Source organism: Acipenser ruthenus, chromosome 10 (genome assembly GCF_902713425.1).
Source record: "Acipenser ruthenus chromosome 10, fAciRut3.2 maternal haplotype, whole genome shotgun sequence".
NCBI classification, from domain to species: Eukaryota; Metazoa; Chordata; class Actinopteri; order Acipenseriformes; family Acipenseridae; genus Acipenser; species Acipenser ruthenus.
In genome coordinates this window covers 37,577,104-37,595,318 of record NC_081198.1, presented here as the reverse complement: position 1 = coordinate 37,595,318, position 18,215 = coordinate 37,577,104, and the positions used below count along the sequence as shown (strand labels likewise).

General features: G+C 40.4%; 1 protein-coding gene across 1 annotated transcript; it reads right to left on the bottom strand.

Annotated features, from left to right (window-relative positions):
* Positions 1 to 6,359: 6,359 nt before the first annotated feature.
* On the bottom strand, positions 6,360 to 17,654 carry LOC117400193 (melanoregulin-like). Its single transcript, XM_033999740.3, has 5 exons — positions 17,353 to 17,654; positions 14,895 to 15,060; positions 8,996 to 9,086; positions 8,086 to 8,249; positions 6,360 to 7,747 (listed from the first exon to the last, which is right to left on the bottom strand). The coding sequence occupies exons 1-5, from the start codon at positions 17,439 to 17,441 to the stop codon at positions 7,670 to 7,672; spliced, it is 588 nt and encodes a 195-aa protein (XP_033855631.1). The 5' UTR covers positions 17,442 to 17,654; the 3' UTR covers positions 6,360 to 7,669.
* Between the last annotated feature and the right edge of the window lie 561 nt (positions 17,655 to 18,215).

Here is an 18,215-nt window from a genome sequence, read left to right as displayed (position 1 = left end):
TGTATTTCAAATTAGCACAACTCCCATTAATCATGTTACCATGAGAACTTTGACCCGCCTGTGGGTTACCACAGCAACTTGGCTTGGATGTGATAATGTCCACTCTTAGACATCTCCAGATGTTTTGGAAAAAAAATGTTGGACTGTACTGTAAATACACCACAACTGTTCCAAAACAGATATTGCAAAATGTATTATTAATGTGGTGTCCCAAACATTTGTACATAAAAGATTGGGAAATGATGTGAAGAAGTTTAAATCATTCATATTATACAGACGTGCTCAAATTTGTTGGTACCCTTACAGCTCATTGAAGTAATGCTTCATTCCTCCTGAAAAGTGATGAAATTAAAAGCTATTTTATCATGTATACTTGCATGCCTTTGGTATGTCATAGAATAAAGCAAAGAAGCTGTGAAAAGAGATGAATTATTGCTTATTCTACAAAGATATTCTAAAATGGCCTGGACACATTTGTTGGTACCCCTTAGAAAAGATAATAAATAATTGGATTATAGTGATATTTCAAACTAATTAGTTTCTTTAATTAGTATCACACATGTCTCCAATCTTGTAATCAGTCATTCAGCCTATTTAAATGGAGAAAAGTAGTCACTGTGCTGTTTGGTATCTTTGTGTGCACCACACTGAACATGGACCAGAGAAAGCAAAGGAGAGAGTTGTCTGAGGAGATCAGAAAGAAAATAATATGGTAAAGGTAAAGGCTACAAGACCATCTCCAAGCAGCTTGATGTTCCTGTGACAACAGTTGCAAATATTATTAAGAAGTTTAAGGTCCATGGAACTGTAGCCAACCTCACTAGGCGCGGCCGCAAGAGGAAAATCGAAGGATAGTGCAAATGATAGAAAAAGAACCAAGGATAACTGCCAAAGAGATACGAGCTGAACTCCAAGGTGAAGGTACGTCAGTTTCTGATCGCACCATCCGTCGCTTTTTGAGCGAAAGTGGGCTCCATGGAAGAAGACCCAGGAGGACTCCACTTTTGAAAGAAAAACATAAAAAAGCCAGACTGGAATTTGCTAAAATGCATATTGACAAGCCACAATCCTTCTGGAAGAATGTCCTTTGGACAGATGAGTCAAAACTGGAGCTTTTTGGCAAGTCACATCAGCTCTATGTTCACAGACGAAAAAATGAAGCTTTCAAAGAAAAGAACACCATACCTACAGTGAAACATGGAGGAGGCTCGGTTATGTTTTGGGGCTACTTTGCTGCGCCTGGCACAGGGTGCCTTGAATCTGTGCAGGGCACAATGAAATCTCAAGACTATCAAGGCATTCTGGAGCGAAACGTACTGCCCAGTGTCAGAAAGCTCTGTCTCAGTCGCAGGTCATGGGTCCTCCAACAGGATAATGACCCAAAACACACAGCTAAAAGCACCCAAGAATGGATAAGAATAAAACATTGGACTATTCTGAAGTGGCATTCTATGAGTCCTGATCTGAATCCTATCGAACATCTATGGAAAGAGCTGAAACTTGCAGTCTGGAGAAGGCACCCATCAAACCTGAGACAGCTGGAGCAGTTTGCTCAGGAAGAGTGGGCCAAACTACCTGTTAACAGGTGCAGAAGTCTCATTGAGAGCTACAGAAAACATTTGATTGCAGTGATTGCCTCTAAAGGTTGTGCAACAAAATATTAGGTTAGCGGTCCCATCATTTTTGTCCATGCCATTTTCATTTGTTTTCTTATTTACAATATTATGTTGAATAAAAAATCAAAAGCAAAGTCTGATTTATATTAAATATGGAATAAACAATGGTGGATGCCAATTACTTTTGTCAGTTTCAAGTTATTTCAGAGAAAATTGTGCATTCTTCGTTTTTTGTGGAGGGGTACCAACAAATTTGAGCACGTCTGTAAATAAGTTTTAAGGGTACCTCCAAAATACTTTAATTTCTTTTTTTACCTTGTAAAATTCTTAGACGTTACGGATTACCGTATTCAAATTTAAGACATCCTCGAATTTAAGATTAAGCCCAAATTGACCACCCTCAATTTGAGGAAAAAATAAAACATCAAATAAATATGCATTTACAAAGATTCAACCTCAATTACGCTATTGAATCGTACAAAACAGTGTAGATTAATCAAGGCGTTTGTTTATTGTGCTATGTACTGTACAATACTTAAGATGGCGTCTCTGTCGTACAAACACCACCACTCACTTACGGCATCACACATCCTGGCAACAGCAAGCACGACACAATACTCCACAGCATCAGACAACATGTAACCCAAAACCACAACAGCATTGTTCCATTGTGAACACAAGTCAAAACAGTATGCACAATACCAACTAACAGAACATAACATACGCATATGGAGATTACTCACACCTGTTTTTCTCCCAATTTGTGAATTTGTGAATTACTTGAAAGTCAAAAAACATGGGGGCCTGATCAGCATTTCCGATCTGTCCAAGCTGGTACTGCTTGTTAAAAATGCTGAAATTGTAAACGTTTTTCTTGGAATTCCTTGGGAAGCTTGGTTTGTCTTTTCTCAGCAGTGTCACATTGCTTCTTGTGCATTCGGGCAGACGTCTTTGTTGTCTTTTCTTGGCAGTCAGTCATGTTGCTGTTTGTGTACTCGGGTAGTCATGTCTTTTGTTGGTGATTTTAATAAACACATCACTATACTGTACTTGAATTTAAAAACGCAGGTTATTTTTGAGAAGCAAAAAATTGTTCAAAAGGTGCGTCTTAAATTCAAAGGAATACGGTATTTCTAAAAAAAAAAATGATGATGCCCTGCCACTTGAAACTGCTTTATTTAAAAACAAACACTAAAAACCTTACTTAACTTTATTTGTTTGGAATAATCATTTTGGAATAGTAACATTGTAAAATGCATTAGGCAAATTGTATTCAGAATACTGAAAGGGCAATTCCTTATACTTGCATGAAGGACAAGATGTTAGCATGTATTAAAAATAACATTATAGGGCATTACAGACTACTGGTATGTTGTTTGTCAGCAGGGTGTATCTCATAAAGCTGTGACTCAGTGGAACAGAGTAAAGACTCAAGAAAATGTGACTTACACCTGCCACAATTAATCAGTCTGTTGTACAAAACTGTATATTACTGTGTCACCTTTTTCCTTAAAGAGTGCTGTCTACAGACAAGGAAAATATTTGGTCATTGGAGAAATGGCTAAAGAGAGTTAGCCAATATTTACCTTTCATGAACTCCCCTGCCATTTCAGACATCTGTGTCTTGTCAGCCTTAACCTCATTAAACTACTAGGTTTGTACTTTCAGACTAATGGGGTTTTGCAACTTCCTTTTTTATAAGTAAAGCAGATGAATGTTAAAAGGTCATCTCATTATGGGTTGCTTCTAATTCGTTCTCCAACTGTGCAATGGAGCTGGTTCCCCAAAATACAGACAGGCCACCTTAGGGATATTAAAACCTATGTTAGGTTTTAAACCACAAAGCGCCAAGCTGGAAAAACAGATTTGAACAGCTTTTTCTTGTTCATTTCCTGGAGGCTGCTTCAATAAAAGTGATAGGGCTATTCATAATTGGCATCCCTGAGATCTGTAATAGGTATGGTGCTGTATCTGTACGTGGATATCTATTTTTTAAATGTATTATACTGTATACAAATTTTAAAAACCCATACAATTACCAAAATTACCATGTGCCCTACATTTTACAGAGAGCATTCAAGAAAAAGCACTAACTATAGCATAGGCAAAAGGAGGGCACCAAGAGGGAAAGGGACATTATCAGAAAAGAAAAGGCAGAGTATGATTTGACATGGGCATAAAATGGAATTTTGTTTTAATCTCTAACTTTGTATCTTCTTTCATTATCAAGGTTAATAATGCAGCCTGTCATTGTTATGGACACAAACAGCAGTAATAGATGTTCCCTACTTTTAATCCTGGACCCTGATTCAAACATCTGTTCTACAGCTTCACTGTAGAACAGGATTAAAAAAGCACAATTCAAATTCAAGATTAAGAACTTGAGGCTTACTTTTTAAAATCATAAAAAAAAAGCTTTGAGTCATATGCTGGTTGTCTTAAACAAACACCCAAATAACTAATTATTTTGAAGATTACAGAGTTCAGCAAGTTTCCCTTAAGTGACATCACCGCACGCCACCACACACAACTGTTGATATAAGGAGCAGATGTGCCCTGGGCGCAGTGACATCACATCTCATGCCTAGAGAATTAATGTAAACAGGGATATAAATGTAAACTGATTTTGAAAAAAGTTACTTGTGTTATATATATATATATATATATATATATATATATATATATATATATATATATATACATATATATATATATATATATACATATATATATATATATATATATATATATATATATATATATATATATATATATATATATATATATCAAACAACCTTCCTAAAGTGTTTTCTCACCTTGTGATACTCAAGGAATCCAACAGTGGTCTTTATAAAAGCTCAATTATCCTGTCGCATACACTTAAGTGCTACAGAATGCTTTGCCTGAGGTCCCTTGTGACTCTCAGATTTTCAGTCATAGTGCTCTACGTGTTCCCAAATGTTCTAAGCAATGAAATAAATTGGAGAAAGATGATTCGTGCACTATACCTAGTGCTGTCAAAAAAACAGAAGTCATGTCATGGCAGGTGTCCTGGGTGATAAAATGTTTTATTGCCAACATATCCCTCTTAGTGAGGAAGCTATAGGGTTGAACTGATCAACCTATATGCTGCTTTGGTTAGACACAGCTTTTGTGTTTGTAGAGCATTTTACAGTAAAAGTGATCCCACCTGGGATAACACAGGATAGATGGTTGATGCTGGGTGTTTTCCAGTGCTGTAAAATGCTCCAAAAATGAGCTGTCTAATCCCGACAGTTGATCAAATCAAAACTAAAGCCTGGTCTACCACACAAATATAATATTATTTTTTTCCATAACCCAAATGCAATATAATATTTTTTCTTTATAAAACATGCAGTACATACTATATTTTTGAGAAATTAAACTATTACAGTTATTATATCTTACAGTTTTGTAACAGTATTTAAAAAAATAAACATATAGCCAATTAGAAAGGTTTTAGCACAGTCATGTATGATTAAAGTATGTACGATGTAGACCTACAGTAGGCTTACAGTTCTCCAAGTAGTTGTGCACTTTATGAAAAACATACTTCACTAAATGCTGCTGACACCTTGTACAGTACATAGTTACTAGATGTGAAACAATTGTTTGTGTTGAGTCTGATTCTCTTCCTGTTAAGGAGTGGAACTGTATATTCAGAGATGTGTGTCTTCTGCCTTATTGTGGTATTTTGAAGTTACTGCATGCATAAATAACTTAATGTATTTTGAATGGCCCCAAATTGAAAACCTCTGAAACTTCTTTCTAGGAGACTTGGGAGTGCTGTGCCTAACTATTACTAAGACCATTTAAAAGTTGTAAGGCACTAGGTGAACCATTCAATAGATCGTCTAAAGTTATTCACTGCAAATGGGCTTTAGCCATGCCATGGACAATAAAGCAATCTGCTTAACACACACTGATTGCATGTTCTTGGTGGCAATTGATCAATGAGACTCCTGGTAGACTTTGACTAATAAACCAAGGTAATATAACTCTCTGCACACAGATCAAACCTTCAAGCATAATTACATTGTGTAAAGTTGTTTATGTTTAATTGCTAAGCAAAGTAGTGTCATTCTAGATTGATGGATATTCCAGTGTCATAAGTTCACTCAGGTCTCACAGCAAACCTGTATTATTCTTGGCAGAGCATGAATAAGAGGACAGCCTTATGCCAGGATGAACACATACAATAATTCTGAGAACACACATTTGGCTGGATTATCCACGTTCCCTTATTCGGCTGTGTTGAAAAGGCTCCTTCACTAACCCAGTTTAAGGGACTTGCAATATGAAAATGAATGTAGTTTATGTGGTAAATGGAAAATATGATACAGCTGTAATTAGAGAAAGTGTGATTATAAGATAATTAAATACCACATTCCGTGCACATTACAGTGCAGTGAATAGAAAATAGAGCCCATTACTTAAAGTAGAGGGGTCTGAATTGCACCACAAAGCTGGATAAAGTCCCCCCAGACCCATGTTTGAATACAGCTGTTTAGAGAAGTTCTTTATGTCAGCTTTTTATCAGATATGATTTTTCTTGTGCAACAGAACTCTGTTAATCAGCATGCTGTGCATGCTAATAAACAGTCCTTATTGTTGACACATTGGGGTTATTTTAATATTCTATTGGTGGATAATATTCTACAGCTGTACTTTAATATTCCATCTGGTCATTTCCCTGCAAAGGGTGCTTATTAACATCACTAAATACAATAAAAACACAACAAAGAGGTCTACAAAATAGCAAATGAATGCATTTTAGAATGGCAGAAAATATACCGAGCAAATATACCCAACACAACTACTGCACATATTAGCCCAATTTTATTCTGAAAGTACTGAAAGGGTCATTCCAAACACTTGCACAAACTACCATATTTTCTGTACCCATATTAAGAATATTTCATTTAGACGCCTTTTTATGAGTTAAGAATACTTACCAAAGAATCATTTAAGACTCAAACCCCTTTAAAAAATAACACTGAAATAAAACAACGAAAGTCATGTGACAGGAAATGAAAATGCACTTGTGACGTAGTATTTCCTGCAGTCATTGGGAACAAACCACCAGTAGCAATGTGACAGGAAGAGAAAATAACTTTTACAGATGAAATATTTATGCGAAACAAAACCAACATTAACTTTGCTGACCCAGCTGAGCACGTTTTTTAATCAACACAATACAATTCCTGTAGTTATTTTAATTTGACTGATACTGGTGAAATATCAGAGTGCAGCTCTTGTGGCAGTCTCAATGGGTTAATCAATTCACTAATTCATTTTGGACCAAAACCTACACCTGCAATGTCACCTAGTGTATGTAACATGCTATAACAATAAATATTGACTAAAGTTGCATGTAAAACTAATTTTACTCAGCATAAACCAGATTGATAACATATGTACAATTTAAAAGAACAGTAAATATAATGGAAATCACACAAGCATGGGGACCTCCCTATTACTTGCTTACTTTTATATTAATTTAATGAATGAATTTTCAGTTATTACATTTTCATAAATGTCAAACTGTAGTGAACCACCTTAAGTAGCTTTTGATATGAATACTTGTTTTGAGAATAGGTTACTGTATTTCTATCTTACATTGTTGATCCCTTATTGCCTTTTCTTAAAAATAAAGAACTGTTGTCATGATTTGTAAATATTTGATAAACGCTTTTCTTGCTGTATTTATATAATACAATAATGAATATGTGTTCATATAGATGGTCTAACCACTACATTTAAAAACTTACCATTCATACTCAATACAGTATAACTAACATATGTATTTAGCCATTTTTTCTGTTATTTTCCACAGGTTTTATTGGAACGCACTGTGCAGCTTGCATAGTGGGTTAGAGACTGTAATAGTTGTGTACAGTTCAGAGACTTCCTGAAATTCCAACTGGCAGATCTGTTGGCAAGAATAAAAAGATCCCTTTGATAGTCTCTCCGTGTTCAGAATAATATCAAGCAAATGTCTGTTAGCACGGTGGGCTGCACATTTGTACATTTTATTCAGAGTTCTTCGGATATATATTTTTTGCCATTTTGAAAAATTCTTCAGCACCGTCCAGGGATACAAGACGATCCTTTCATGAAAATAAACATAACATTTTGACATGTTAATGAGATCAACACATGAATTGAAAAATACAAAACACATCACTTATTGAATGTCTTCTTGAAATGGAAAAGTGAAGTTTTAATGTTTATTTTTTTAATGCAAATTCTATTCAATTAGGATTTTGCAATTATGGATTATTTCACTGAGATTTTAATTTAACACACAGTGCCATCATGTGGCCAAATGTTGCAATTTTTCTAACAAAGCTCTAAAAGGGCAAGTTAAATATTGCACACCTGTTATCTTCCTGTTGTACCTTTTATCATACATAACATTTGAAAAATAAAATAAAATTGATCTCACCAGTACAAAAAGATACCTTTCCTGTACTCCAAAACCATTTGGAAATAAGCTGGTCTCTTCTGACAGTTTTAACAAAACCTCCTTTGCTTCACTGAGGTTTTCAGAGTCACTCAATATACTCGATTTGCTAACCAGCAGCAAGGAATCCACTTCTTTCTGAAACCCTGAACCACCAAAGGAAAAACCATCAGCAGAAATAAACTTCTATCTTACCTAGAGCACGGTATTTCTGAAGCTTCACTAAAAACAGACATTCATTAATTGCAATCAAATGACAGGAACTAACTAGGCTCCTTTGAAGAAAGGGCAAGGGCAAATTGTAATAAAACACTTGAAATGAAATAAAGCTATCAAGGAACAACTTTGAGGCACACAAAATAGTCTTTTTTTCTTTATACATTATGCAGCTGCAGATTTTACTCTGCATGGCTCTGAACTTGAAGAGCTGATTGTTACTAGACTGCACCTACAGCACAATTAGTACAATCTTTATTGGTTTCAGCATTTTAAAATGTGCTGCTAATCCTGCTTTTTTTCAATTCTGAAACAATACTGAATATGGATTAATCTGCTGATTTGCCATACATGTGTATAAAGCCCTATAGATGTACATTTTAAGTAATATCTGTCTTCATGACCAATACAACCCTTCTTATATTTACCATGGACGGTTAAGGTGGAGTCAGTGTAAACGCTGGGTAGGCAGATTTCTGTCCTTGACTTTTGTGCATGCTTGGGCTTGCTGCATACAAGAGTGTGAGCTTGACATAATTGTTCATTGTGTAACACGGTACACAGAGAGAAAATGTAGAAAGATAACAGTCATGGATAGTGACAAGTAAAAAAGAAAAAAAACACAGTTAAAGAAGAAAGTTGAAATATCATATATTTTAGCCCAAATTGTATTTACCTAATTTTTCTAAAATATTTCTCCATCTGCCTCTCACCTCTCGACGGGTTTGCCGCAGGGTGTGAATGTCGTAATTAAGTTTCGCCCACTCCTGTAAAAAAGGACAGGGAAAATGTATTAAACCCTTTAACATTACAAACATTGAACAAACCTATTGAATAAAGAACTGTTGCCATATGGTCACTATATCCATAAAGGAAAAAACAATGGAGCAATTGATCAGCAGCATTCATACAGAACAATGTTATCTTATGAACAGCATATGGGGGCATTACCACTTCTGAGATACTTTCCCACCTTTGGATAATATTTCATTATCAGGTATGTACAGCTTGAATTACATTAAGGGGTCTCTTATTCTCGTTCTTCAATACTGTTCACTTTAATTATAGCACATGGATTTGTCTTATATAAAATATGTTTAAAACATGACATTTTTATCTTTTCTAAATGTACCCTGAAGAAGGCACAAGCTGAAATGTTTGTCTACATGAGTATGTTTCTTATAGATGTTAGCTTTTTTTAATGTTCGGAACTGCAAATGGTTTTCATTCAAGTAAGAGAGAATTTGTTTTTAATGCCTTGTGACAAGAATGGCTGAGTGGGTGACGTCAGACCAGAAGACAGGAACACAAACGACAGAGAGATGTGGAGTTTGGTGGAGCTGAGCGAATGCTTTCGCTCAGCATTTAATGAATAAACAGACAGAAAATAAACGTTTGTAACAAAACACAAAAAACAGGACACGGCACTTGCCAAAATAAACAGATATACAAAACGACTAACCACTAAACAGACGGTGCAGGACAGACGAACAAACACGGTGAGTGAAAACACTTATCTTTACGATTTTACTTTACTTTTACTTTATAATACCCTCCGTCTCCTAACCCGTTCTCCACTCACCGAACACCAACCCCGACTGCATGCTACGTGTCTCTATATATACTGTTGTGCTGGGATTCAATTACTAATTAATTATTCACTTGAATCCCAGCATGTGAATTAATTCTGTGCAACCCCGTGCTCACATATTACATTTAACCAGCACGTGAAGTGATTTGTGCTCTCCTCGTGCCTAAATACAAATCTACACTTTTTAAACACACGTGAAACACAGACCCGTTTATATCCTGTGTACCAATCTATACACCAACATTTACACACGCAACATACAACACATAACACAAATGCACACAGGGGCGGGGCGCTTTGCCACATATACCCCCCCTTGTGCGCAGCACACATGGCCTCAACGGCCACCTCCCCCCTTAAAAATCCAGCAGTCCAGGACAAAGTCTCGGGCTGGGAAGGGAGGCTTCAGTGGGCCCATGGCTGGCCATGCTGTCAGCACCCCTGCCGGTAGTGGCACGGCTGACAGCCTGTTGGTCCCGTCCTGCAGCGAAAAAGCTGCGGGGGCAGGTGGTCCCCCGACCTCCCCCTTCTTCGTAGCCGGCAGCTCCCTCCTGTGGGGCTCCGGCCACAAGAACTCCTGCAGCGAAACTGCTGCTGGGGAAAGTGGTCTCCAGACCTCGTCCCCCTTCTTTGTAGCCGGTAGCTCCCTTTGATGGGGCTCCGACCACAGTACTGCCGGCAGCGAAGAAGCTGCAGTGGGAGCAGGTCTCCGGACCTCCCCCACGATCTCCGGCAGCGAAACTGCTGCAGTGGGAGCAGGTCTCCGGACCTCCCCCACGATCTCCGGCAGCGAAACTGCTGCAGTGGGAGCAGGTCTCCGGACCTCCCCCACGATCTCCGGCAGCGAAACTGCTGCAGTGGGAGCAGGTCTCCGGACCTCCCCCACGATCTCCGGCAGCGAAACTGCTGCTGGGGTTGGTGGTCTCCAGACCTCCTCCCCCTTCTTCGTGGCCGACAGCTCCCCTTTCTGGGGCTCCGGCCACCGTACTCCCCGTGGTGGAGGTATGGGAAGCAGAGACAGCTCCTGCTGTTCTGCTTCTGGCAGTGGCAGAGGCAGAGGCAGCTCCTCTGCTCCTGGAAGTGGCAGAGGCAGCTCCTGCTCCTCTGCTCCTGGAAGTGGCAGAGGCAGCTCCTGCTCCTTTGCTATTGCCGGTGTAGGTGGCGGAGGCAGAGGCAGCTCCGGCTCCTCTGCTCCTGCCGATGTAGGTGGCGGAGGCAGAGGCAGCTCCTGCTCCTCTGCTCCTGGAAGTGGCAGAGGCAGCTCCGGCTGCTCTGCTCCTGCCGGTGAAGGTGGGAGCAGCGTGTAGTCTCCTGCCGATGGAGGTGGGAGCAGCGTGTAGTCTCCCCCTTTTTCAGGGGACTGGTGCTGCTCTGCCTCTCTTGCAGCGGACTGGTGCGGCTCTGCTTCTGAAGGGGAAACCAGCAGGCATTCTTCCTCTGCTGGTTGTGCTGGGGAAACCAGCAGGCATTCTTCCTCTGCTGGTTGTGCTGGGGAAACCAGCAGGCATTCTTCCTCTGCTGGTTGGGCTGGGGAAACCAGCAGGCATTCTTCCTCTGCTGGTTGTGCTGGGGAAACCAGCAGGCATTCTACCTCTGCTGGTTGTGATGGGGAAACCAGCAGGCATTCTTGCTCTGCTGGTGAAGGTGGGAACAGCTGCCTCTCAGGCTTCGGATTCCCGCGGTCCCCCCGTCTGGGCGCTGGACGCTCGCGGTCCCCCCGTCTGGGCGCTGGTTCCTCCTCTTCATACTGGGTGGGGCATATGGCTAACGTGTGCCCATAAGCCCCACAGCCAGGGCATAACTCTGCTGCGAGGTTCTTTAAAAAAACCTCCCAGCCATCATCCTCGACCTCCTCCCTTTTGGGCTGTGGACGCCCCGACTCCTCCCTTTTGGGCTGTGGACACTCGGGTTCCCCCCACTCAGGCGTAGGACGTTCGGGTTCCTCCCACTCAGGCGTAGGACGTTCGGGTTCCTCCCACTCAGGCGTAGGACGTTCAGACTCCTCCCACTCAGGCGTAGGACGCTCAGGCTCCTCCCACTCGGGCTGTGGACGCTCAGGCTCCTCCCACTCGGGCTGTGGACGCTCAGGCTCCTCCCACTCGGGCTGTGGACGCTCAGGCTCCTCCCACTCGGGCTGTGGACGCTCAGGCTCCTCCCACTCGGGCTGTGGACGCTCAGGCTCCTCCCGCTCGGGCTGTGGACGCTCAGGCTCCTCCCGCTCAGGTACTGGAGAGGGCAGCGACTGCTCCTCTCCCTCTTGCTCACTGGAAGGCATCCCTCCCATGTCTGCAGCTAGGTAACCCAGCACCACAATGGTGAGGTCACGAACGGATGCCGGGTTGTGCTGTTGCTCCCAGTCCTCCCATCGTTTCCCATCTCGCATCTGCAGTGCGTGAATAACCATGGGGAGGTCACTGGCGAAGTTCCCCTCGGGGTGCACCAGCCAGTCCCATATTTCCCGGGACGGTGGGGAACCCGGTGGCAGTGGGGATAGAGGGGTGGCTACTGCCCCGTTGTGGCTGTCCTCCTCCCAGCCCGGCATGCAGGATGAGGGCTGCAGCTGTTGTTGTTGCTGCTGCTGCTTCTGCTGCTTCCTGCAGCTCTTTCTTCCCATCCTCGCTTTATTTTATTTTTTTTATTTTTTTCACAAAACCCCCTCTCCTGGTCTGACGCTTGGAGGCGCTATTATCCCACGATGACACCACGTGTCACAAAGACGGCCAGAGTGGGTGGCGTCAGACCAGAAGCAGGAATACACAGACAGAGACGGTGGTGATGATGAGCTGAGTGCAATGGCTGCACTCAGCGTTTATTTAACAAATAAAAGGGTTGTAAACAGCACAAAACAGGACACGGCACTTGCCAAAATAAACAGATATACAAAACGACTAACCACTAAACAGACGGTGCAGGACAGACGAACAAACACGGTGAGTGAAAACACTTATCTTTACGATTTTACTTTACTTTTACTTTATAATACCCTCCGTCTCCTAACCCGTTCTCCACTCACCGAACACCAACCCCGACTGCATGCTACGTGTCTCTATATATACTGTTGTGCTGGGATTCAATTACTAATTAATTATTCACTTGAATCCCAGCATGTGAATTAATTCTGTGCAACCCCGTGCTCACATATTACATTTAACCAGCACGTGAAGTGATTTGTGCTCTCCTCGTGCCTAAATACAAATCTACACTTTTTAAACACACGTGAAACACAGACCCGTTTATATCCTGTGTACCAATCTATACACCAACATTTACACACGCAACATACAACACATAACACAAATGCACACAGGGGCGGGGCGCTTTGCCACACGCCTTCACTGTAAGGGGCCCAATTATCGCAAATCTAAATAAAATGCAAAAGCCACATGATCAGTAACTGTAGAAACTGCACCGCTCCCCTGTGAACTCCACACAATTGAGCTCAATTAAAATAAAATAATAAGGAATGCAGATCTATATAGACAAAAAGAATAAAGCTGAGATTAAAGTCAGACATTGCAGAATTCTCTGTTGAAGATAAACTAAGGAAAAGTAGCTTACATGAATGGATTTAGAGATCACTTCTGGTAAACTACAGGGCTGTTCATTAGGTTACAAATCCACTTTAATCCATCATAAACCTAAATTACATGAAACCTAAATATTTAATTCCTGAGCATGACATAGTTGTCCAACTTTCACTATTAAGCTATGGAAAGGATAATATGTAGTTTTCTAATTGGCCCAAACAAAAAAACTTCCATTGTGTGATTTTATTGACAAGGGTTTAGAAATTGTGTAATTATTTACAACACAACGGGACATTTTTCATTCCGAAACTGGTACAAAAAAGTCAACTGGGAAGGCATTAAACCCTAAATAACTAATCTTGTATTATCCGAGTAATACAAGCTTCGTGTAATTGAAATGTTTGAATGATTAGCTGTCCAATGTGATGTCAGGTGTCTGCTATGAAAAAAAACACAAAAAAATACATGGCATAACAAAAAACAGAACTACTTACCTGTTCCAGCATAGCATTTCAATTTACAATGCAGTGCAAGCCTGTTAGCCCTCCGGCTGTGTGAGACATTGGGAGGTTATAGCCCTCCGGCTCGATACCATCAATAAGCATATCCTTTTTTAAAATTATTTTTTTATAAATTTAGTAATCGCCAGTTGATTTTTACCCCATTTTTCTCCCAATCTGAAATAGCCAATGGTATTATTTTAGGCTCAGCTCACCGTTACCATCCCTGCGCTGACTTGGGAGCGGCAAAGATGAACACACGCTGTCCTCTGAAGCGTGTGCCATCAGCCGACTGTTTTTTTCACTCTGCAGGCCCGCCATGCGGCCACCTCAGAGCCTCAGCGTCGGAGGACAACGCAGCTCTGGGCAGCTTACAGGCAAGCTCGCAGGCGCCCGGCCAGTCTACAGGGGTTACTGGTGCACAGTGAGCCGAGGACACCCTGGCCGACCTAAGCCCTCCTCACCCGGGCAACGCTCGGTCAATTGGGAGCTCTCGTCCACAGTCGGCAGTGGAATCGCCTGGACTCAAACCGGCGACCTCCAGGCTATAGGGTGCATCCTGCGCTCCACGCGGAGCGCCTTTACCGGATGCTCCACCCGGGAGCCCAGTTTTGGTATATCTTGAGTCCAAATACAACCCCAGTATGTGTTGAAGAATAGTGTATGTACAATGTACAACGGTCTCCACTATATCCCCTTCAATGATAAACAAGTAAATAAAAAATGTTAAGCATATTTTGCTAAAAACCTCTAGTGTTCTCCACTGAGGAATGTGCTTAATTGGAAGGCATTCCCTACATTTTTTTTTTTACAGTAATTAATTCTTCAAAATTCCATTCTTATGAAATGTTTACTTTGTGCTATTATTTTTTTTCTCTTAAAGGGAAGGTAGACCCACATTCACCATGTATGACGTTTAAACCGAATTACATAGAATCGCAGACAGAGCTCTCCTACCTCTGTGTCATGTTGTAGCTGGTTCCTTGTCACAATCAGGCTGTACAACTCTCTGTCGTCATCAGACTCCATGTGTGAGGAGTCGTGAGGGACACTCCACAGGTTCCACTCATCATCGCTCAGGTCCACTGATTCTGCACTGTACGTGGTACCTCTGTGGTTATTTCTGAAGATAACAATATATACATAATATATACAGAACCAACAGTCTGGTTACCTCTTCATTATTCCATTAACACAGTTGTGTCAGACCTCAACACACGTGATTTGAAGTTAAAAGTAATGTTTCAAGACTGATTGATCTCTATTTCTATCATTATTAACTTGTTTAACCGGTCTGGACAGACGCATTGTGGTGTTTGTTTTGTTATATAACAAGGGAAGATAAAGAGACTGATGTACAAAGGTGTAAGATGTGTGTCGTCTGATTTCTTCTGCTGTTTTATGTAATCACATTTGCCACATGTTAGGCATCTTTTTTTAAAATTTTTATACAAATGTATTTTTTAATTTTTTTTAAATTTTGTTGCAGAACATAAGGCAGGGCTGCGTTGATGGAAATCCAGATGAAAGTCAAATCAGGTCCTGGAAAGATTTCAAAGGATTAGCATTACTTTCCTTAGTCCAACCAGAATAAAGAGATTACATACATAAGCCTGGTACAACAAATGGCTTGGTTTACATGCACTTGAAAATCGGCTCTATAGTCATGACTGTGTGACGCTGTCATGCGAATACATCGTGAAACAGCAAAAGGACGTCCTTTTGGCAGCACGACTTTAATGGCAGGGTCAATCACTTTCTCACAATAAAAATAGCTATAAAAACCCATGTAAACTGGAGCAGGAATCGTGCTTGTGGCTCACAAGGTTTCTGCAGTCAAGATCCCATTCTTCTGACTTAATATCACCTAATCTCCAGCAGAAAGGCCGTACAAAACACACACCCACACCCACACCCAACACACACACAACACACACACACACACACACACACATTGTACATTTCTGGACTACTTCAACACTACAACTGCCGCGGTTACACTCATACCTACAACCGCCGGTACATTTTAAACACCATCAATATTAAAATGAAAGACAAACTATCGGATACAACTGAAAAGTTTTATTCAAGCACATCATATCAAACATCTGTTGACCTAATTGTGTGCGTGTGCGTGCGTGCGTGCGTGTGTGTGTGTATTGGAAAGGTAACCAGACAAACAAGTAGCTAATGCGCGGTGTAATTCAGTATGTGGGCGACAAGACGTGAATTCATGTATCTTGTTAAATGTTTTTATCTTCATGGCAACGCATGAAGCTCTTCTCACGATATTCAGAGTCGTTCTTTTCCTACTTAGTAAACAGACACGAACATTTAAATATCCCCTCCCCTAAATGACTATGAATTGAGTAATCACCATTGGCACGGACCATTTTTTCACCTAAATCAGAACTGCATATCAACACATTTTCTGAAAAGTACGGCAAACAGGTCGTGAGGGAAACTTTCATGACTTGTGCATGTAAACGCCGCTAATGATATTTTCTCTGATGATGCCACCCACCTTGTTTTAGATACTGCTTGCAGGCATTTACTAATTAAGTGAACAGTAACTTAGGGCATACCAATAGCAATGTTAATGTTAAATTAGGGGACACCAATAGCAAAGTTAATGTTAAATTAGGGCACACTAATAGCAATGTTAATTGCTGGGCACTGAAGGGTTATAAGGGTTACACCACTACAGATATTTTTTACCACTGACTCCTATGGAAACATATATTTAAAACGTTATCTGGCAATACACCTTTGAATTAGAATGTAATACACCAGTTTTTGTTAGCATCCCCTTTTGTTTAGGGGGTGCTAAACCGAATTTTTTCTCCGCCTGCCATTGGTCAGCCAGTGCACCAGCTGCCACTGGGCAGCCAGTGTAGTCCCCCTACTGGCACTAAATAGGACTACAACGACTACTACGACTACGACTACTATTACTAACACATCATCATCATCATCATCATCATCATCATCATCCATTTAAATCCATTTAAACCAACCGGTAAAACAAAGAAAGTTGGTCAAACAGACCTAAACCAAATTCTTTGCATACTGCTGTTTAAAATCCGTGTTGGACTTTTCAGCTGTTGATTGTTAAATCTATGGGCGCTTGTAGAAGTTAACTTGCACATCAGTTCTACAGCAGGTTATCACAGCTGCACGTAATCAAACGGTAACATTTTATTTTTTCATAGTCCCAAGTGCCTGTACAGCCTACCTGTAACTTCCAAGATTCACACTGTGAACTAAAAAAATCCTATCTATTATAACGACAATACATAAAATATGGTTCAACCTAGAAACTCATTAATTGTATTGTGTTTAAGCGTTATATATTTAAATACTGTACGTACTACTTTACGTAGATAAGTAGTGAAGGTAGCATTTTATTATTTACCTTAAAAGAGGTTCTTTCTCTTTCGTTTTGTTGCAAGTACCACAACATCCACAGCAGCAGACGGCACGAAAGAAGTCCTTCAGACCCATGGAGCTGGTGAGGCAAATAAATGTGTCAAAATTATAGAGTCAAAGGACAGCACCAAGTTGTAAATTTCGGGTAATGTTTTCTTTTTAAATGAATTAACTTTGTAGAAGTGTCAGTGTATCAGAAAAAAACCCATAACACAAATTAACTCTACAGTGTAATTTATCAACGGCTGTCATGAGCATCAGATCATAAACTAAGTTCATATTTCCTTGTTAAAGACTCTGCGGAGATTGCGTGAAAACTTTTGAGTGAGGAGCGAAACGTGCACGTGTTTAGTCCTGCCCTCAGAGCAAAAGAAGGTGCCAGCTGTAGTTTATGCCAAAAAAACAAAACAAAACAAAAAAAAGCGTTTTGAAACAAATCACGAGAAGAATGTCACATATTCATAATTTTTTTTTAAAGAATATATATTTTGCATTACCTACGAAACACGTACTCTCTTGTTTCTATTGCAACTATAACTGTTTAAAAGAAAATAATAAAACTAATACATTGTCTTTCCCAATATGAAATTATGTAATTACAACTACTATTGTAGTTTTGTATACTGACAAAACTACAATAGTACTAATTTTTCTTTTCCACTCATTGCAATAATTCGTTGCCATCTCCAGGCAGCAATTTTTGGTTGCTCTTACGTAGGCAACTGAAGGCGGGCCAACATCATTTTGCTCATCGGGCCAATGCTGATATATTTAGTCATTATCCTCAGGTGGGCCAACATTGCGCTAACGTTATATTCAAGTGCTATAGGTTGAGCCAATGTTGTAAAA

Bases quoted from the DNA above. Each gene is read 5' to 3' on its own strand.
- LOC117400193 (XM_033999740.3), bottom strand. From the start codon at position 17,441: ATGGGTCTGAAGGACTTCTTTCGTGCCGTCTGCTGCTGTGGATGTTGT. The intron at 15,061-17,352 runs GTAAATAATAAA...TGTTATCTTCAG, and splicing joins GAGAAAGAACCTCTTTTAAG to AAATAACCACAGAGGTACCA. The intron at 8,250-8,995 runs GTAAATACAATT...TTGGTGGTTCAG, and splicing joins AAATATTTTAGAAAAATTAG to GGTTTCAGAAAGAAGTGGAT.